The 5,000-nt window shown below is 42.2% G+C and overlaps 1 protein-coding gene across 1 annotated transcript in view; it reads right to left on the bottom strand.

The window, feature by feature from the left end:
• The window catches only part of LOC122256623 (uncharacterized), a 3,860-nt gene extending 13 nt beyond the window's left edge, over positions 1–3,847 (bottom strand). The window contains exons 1-3 of the mRNA XM_043021437.2: positions 3,810–3,847; positions 1,468–1,874; positions 1–308 (exon numbers count right to left, since the gene is read on the bottom strand). The exon at positions 1–308 is cut by the window's left edge and continues 13 nt beyond it. Coding sequence (XP_042877371.2) covers positions 146–308; positions 1,468–1,868 — 564 coding nt within the window. The 5' untranslated portion in view covers positions 1,869–1,874; positions 3,810–3,847 and the 3' untranslated portion in view covers positions 1–145. The remainder of the gene's footprint in view (positions 309–1,467; positions 1,875–3,809) is intronic.
• Positions 3,848–5,000: the final 1,153 nt, after the last annotated feature.

Here is a 5,000-nt window from a genome sequence, read left to right as displayed (position 1 = left end):
TCTCTCTCACACACCATTTTCACCTCCACTGCTCCCCAACCCCCGCCCGCACATGCACCGGCCCTGCCTGACAGATAACACCAAGCCAGGTAGCTGCCAGTACAGAGGTGCGAGACTGGCTTTCTCTTCTAACAGCATGAGCTCTCTAAGACAGGTATGCCAACACGGAAGACATGATCTCGGTGCCGTTGTAGATGCATGACGGGTACAGGAAGCCGCAGTCACGCCCCTCCATGCCGTGTCTTTTGGCGAGCTTATATTCTAAGGCACTTGCGTGTGATGTGAGGTCTTCTCCTGGGGTGATGTCACTGTAAGGTGGAAGGGTGTATTTATTATCTTTTTTTTTTTTTTTAGGTTGGGGTGTTTTTTAGTTGTTTTTTTTAGCTTTTAGTTGGATTTTTGTGTGTGTGTTTTGTTGTAGGTGATGGTCTGTAGTTTCAAGGGCCTTTGGGTGTTTTTGTTTAAGAGTTTTAAGTTATGGTTTACTGATGGAGTTTTTTCGTGCTAACAAGATTAGGGTTTGTATTTTTGTTTTGTGTGTGTGTGTGTGGTCTATATAAGCCCATATTATGTCATGTTGAGATTCATATCTAAGGTGTGTGTTTTGTGTGTGTGTGTGTGTGTGTGTGTGTGTGTGTGTGTCTGTGTCTGTGTGTGTGTTTGTGTGTGTGTGTGTGTTTGTGTTTTTGGTGTGTGTGTTGGTGCGTATTTCTATTTGTGTGTTTGTGTTTTGGTGTGTGTGTGTATATTGGTGTGCGTGTGTGTTTGTGTTTGTGAGGTTATATGAGTGTGAGTCGAAGAGTGTATACAGACACAATTCTATGATAGTACCTCAACATCAGAATTTAAAAAAAATATATGATAATAAATAGGACCTGACAACAAGTAGCAGAATGGGGAAGAAAGTCTATTTCTTAGAACTATGCAACGTAATTGAATACCTTTTAACACTCTTGCAACATCAGAGATACCGAGAGTGAATGCTTATGAGGATTTTGTGGTTGTGGAAAGTGACGTTAACCTTAAAAGTGACCCCATTTTTGTGGGAAGGGATGTCAACCTTAGAAGTGACATCATTACTGTAAAAACTGACTTGCTTACAGTATAGAATGATGTCAGAATGTTAGATGACATTATAGTATAAAATGTTATCGTTATAAATGGAGAGATACGTCATTATTGTGGAAAGTGACGTCCTTGATGTGCACAATGATGTCATTAGAGTCGAAATTTATCTGTGATTATTATCCTATGTTTGATGCGACGTGAAAGCAGCATCGACCTCGGTGTATCGACACCCTGCTTTCCGCCAAAGCATCCACCTCAGCATTCGACCGAAGCATTAGACTCCGTACTTACCCCTGACCTCCCCCTCCCCATCCCCATCCGTATCCCATCTACCCCCTACCCCCCCCTTATCCCTCCTCCACCTCCCATCCCCCCCCCCCTTCCGGCAGGGACACTCACCCGACGAACTCCAGGATGGCGAGCTCCTCCATCAGCAGCTGGCGCTCTTCTTCGGCTTCAACGGCGGCCAGTTCGCACACCAGCCGCTTGCCGCAGCCGGTCTCGTCCTCCTGGGCGATCACGTCCATCAGCCGGTTGTGGGCGGCCTGCGGGTTGTCGCCCACTGCACGCCCACGTCTGTCCCCGCGCCTGCGGTTGAAGCGTCCGCGGCCACGACCGCCCCCGCGCCCACCGCCTCCACGCCCACCGAAGAAACCTCCACCGAAGTTGGCCAAGCCGGCGAAGCCCAGGCTGATCGCGCCGGCGACGGCCGAGGCGCTGGCAGCGCTCGCCCCGGAGCCGGAGCCGGCAGCGGCGGCGGCGGCGGAAGCGGAAGCGGAGACACCGAAATTGAATGCCATGATGACCTTGGTAGCAACAACAAAGAAATACTTCATTCGCAAAATAAGTTGAGAAATAGGTAAGTTGGTTTAAAAGCAACTACTGTAATCATACACGTTTCATTATGAATACGATGAAATAAGACAAAAGACGAAATGGAAATGGATCTCCATTCCATTCGGGAAACAGAACCGATCGGTAATTCATAAAACACACACACACACACACAGATGCACACACACACACACACACACACACACATACACACACACACAAACGCACACACAAATAAACTCAACATGTAAAGACATGAGTGATGAATCAATGGAGGTTGTTGATAAATTTTATTGCACTTCTTCAGTTTTTTAATTCAGTGATTCAGCAACATGAAGCATACACGTACGGATTGATTTTGACAGATACTGAAGAATATGGATAAAATTTATGAATTGCTCATTAATTTACAGCAATAACAAGCATACGAATTTAAGGAAAGGATCCAGATTAAGGAGTTCCAAGCAAAGAAATCCAAGCAAAGAAATCCAAACAAAGGAATCCAAACAGAGGAATTCAAACAGAGGATCGAAAAGGGAAGAACTCAAAGGAAATCGCAAAAGAAAAAGGAAATCAGACACAGAAAAATTCAAGAAAAGACCGGGACTAAAGCATGAAGTTTAAAAAAAGGACACTATATGTGTTTGTCTGTGTGTGTGTAAGTGTGTGTGCATCTGTGTGGATTTGTTCGTGAGTGTGTGTGTTTGCGTGAATGTGAATTTGTGTGTGTGTGTGTGTGTGTGTGTGTGTGTGCATCTGTGTAGCTTTGTATGTGAGTGCATGCATGTCAGGCACAATAAAAACCTGAATCACAAAACAAAGATATTTTCAGTTTCTTGAGTTCGTGTCCCGAAGATTTATAAAGTGCTGTTCGAAAAAAAGAAAAAAAATCCAAAGAATGAAATTAAAAGGAAATTAAAGAACAAAAAAAAATCAAGTGAAGGAAATAAAACAAAGGAAATAAACCAGAATAACCACAAGAAAAAACGTTTTAGATAGTGAACTTAATTAAGCAACGGAAGTCAACAGTCAACATAAACATAGGAATTCAAATACAGAAACCCCGAAGAAATAACCCAAGCACAGGAATCCAAAGAAAGCTCTTGACTTCAAACAATGAACCCAAAGACAGGACCTCAAGCAAACGAAGTCACACCGAAGGAATTCAAACAAAGGAATCCAAAGAAAGCTCTTGACTTCAAACAATGAACCCAAAGACAGGACCTCAAGCAAACGAAGTCACACCGAAGGAATTCAAACAAAGGAATCCAAAGAAAGCTCTTGACTTCAAACAATGAACCCAAAGACAGGCCCTCAACCAAACGAAGTCACACCAAAGGAATTCAAACAAAGGAATCCAAAGAAAGCTCTTGACTTCAAACAATGAACCCAAAGACAGGACCTCAAGCAAACGAAGTCACACCGAAGGAATTCAAACAAAGGAATCCAAAGAAAGCTCTTGACTTCAAACAATGAACCCAAAGACAGGACCTCAAGCAAACGAAGTCACACCGAAGGAATTCAAACAAAGGAATCCAAAGAAAGCTCTTGACTTCAAACAATGAACCCAAAGACAGGACCTCAAGCAAACGAAGTCGCACCAAAGGAATTCAAACAAAGGAATCCAAAGATAGCTCTTGACTTCAAACAATGAACCCAAAGACAGGCCCTCAAGCAAACGAAGTCACACCGAAGGAATTCAAACACAGGAATCCGAAGAAAGCTCTTGACTTCAAACAATGAACCCAAAGACAGGACCTCAAGCAAACGAAGTCGCACCGAAGAAATTCAAACAAAGGAATACAAAGAAAGCTCTTGACTTCAAACAATGAACCCAAAGACAGGACCTCAAGCAAACGAAGTCACACCGAAGGAATTCAAACAAAGGAATCCAAGAAAGCTCGTACCTGCAGAAGATGAGCTCAAGCCAAGAGGGGTCTTCGTGCACTGTCGAAGGAAGCCACGCTCCAGTTGCTTTTATCTGCATTGCGAGGCCTTCCTTCTGCATCACCACGCCCCTCCCTCCTCCTCCTCCTCCTCCTACTATAATTTTCTCCGTATTCTCCTATCTCTCTCTATCTCCGATCTGTCTCTCTCTTTCTCTCTCTCTCTCTCTCTCTCTCTCTGTCTGTCTGTCTGTATGTCTGTCTTTCTTTCTCTCTCTCTTTCTCTGTCTCTCTCTCTCTCCCTTTCTCCCTCTCTCCCTCTCTCACTCTCTCCCTCTCTCCTTCTCTCCCTCTCTCCCTCACTCCCTCTTCCTCTCTCCCTCTTCCTTTTCCTCTCTCCCTCTTCCTTTTCCTTTCTCCCTCTTCCTCTCCCTCTCTCCCTCTTCCTCTCCCTCTCCCTCTCTCGCGATTCTCTCTCTCTCTCTCTCTCTCTCTCTCTCTCTCTCTCTCTCTCTCTCTCTCTATATATATATATATATATATATATATATATATATATATATATATATATATATATATATATATGCATATGTGTGTGTGTGTGTGTGTGTGTGTGTGTGTTCGTGTACATATGCATACATTCAAAATAATCTGTGGATGCGTACACATACATACACGCACACACACACACGACACACACACACACACACACACACACACACACACACACACACACACACACACACACACACACACACACACACACACACACACATACATATATATACATATATATATATATATATATATATATATATATATATATATATATATATATATATATATATATATATATATTATGAGATGTAAGGTCAAACAAGAAGAGACCCTCGTCGAATTTGGTGGCTCTCTTTATTGTGGTAAACCTAGAAAAAAATCAGTTTCGTAATATTTTTGTGAACAAAAGGTAATGATTTACATTTATAAAACTATTCTAATATGCGAAGAAATGGTTTAGAATTTAAGATTCAAACAATATCAATAAATTGGTAATTAGATTATTGTAATGAGAAGGAGGTAAGATAACAGGTTGTATGATAACATGTCTAATTATGCACAGAATTGAACGTATGATTATCAGTAAAATGTCAAAAGATGTCTTAAGCTGAGAATATTATAAAAAAAGAATAAGTTTCTTCAGAGTCACAAGAG

This window comes from Penaeus japonicus, unplaced genomic scaffold, assembly GCF_977035675.1.
Source record: "Penaeus japonicus unplaced genomic scaffold, GWHDUDI00000001_assembly GWHDUDI00000007, whole genome shotgun sequence".
NCBI classification, from domain to species: domain Eukaryota; kingdom Metazoa; phylum Arthropoda; class Malacostraca; order Decapoda; family Penaeidae; genus Penaeus; species Penaeus japonicus.
This window is presented reverse-complemented; position numbering and strand designations above follow the sequence as displayed.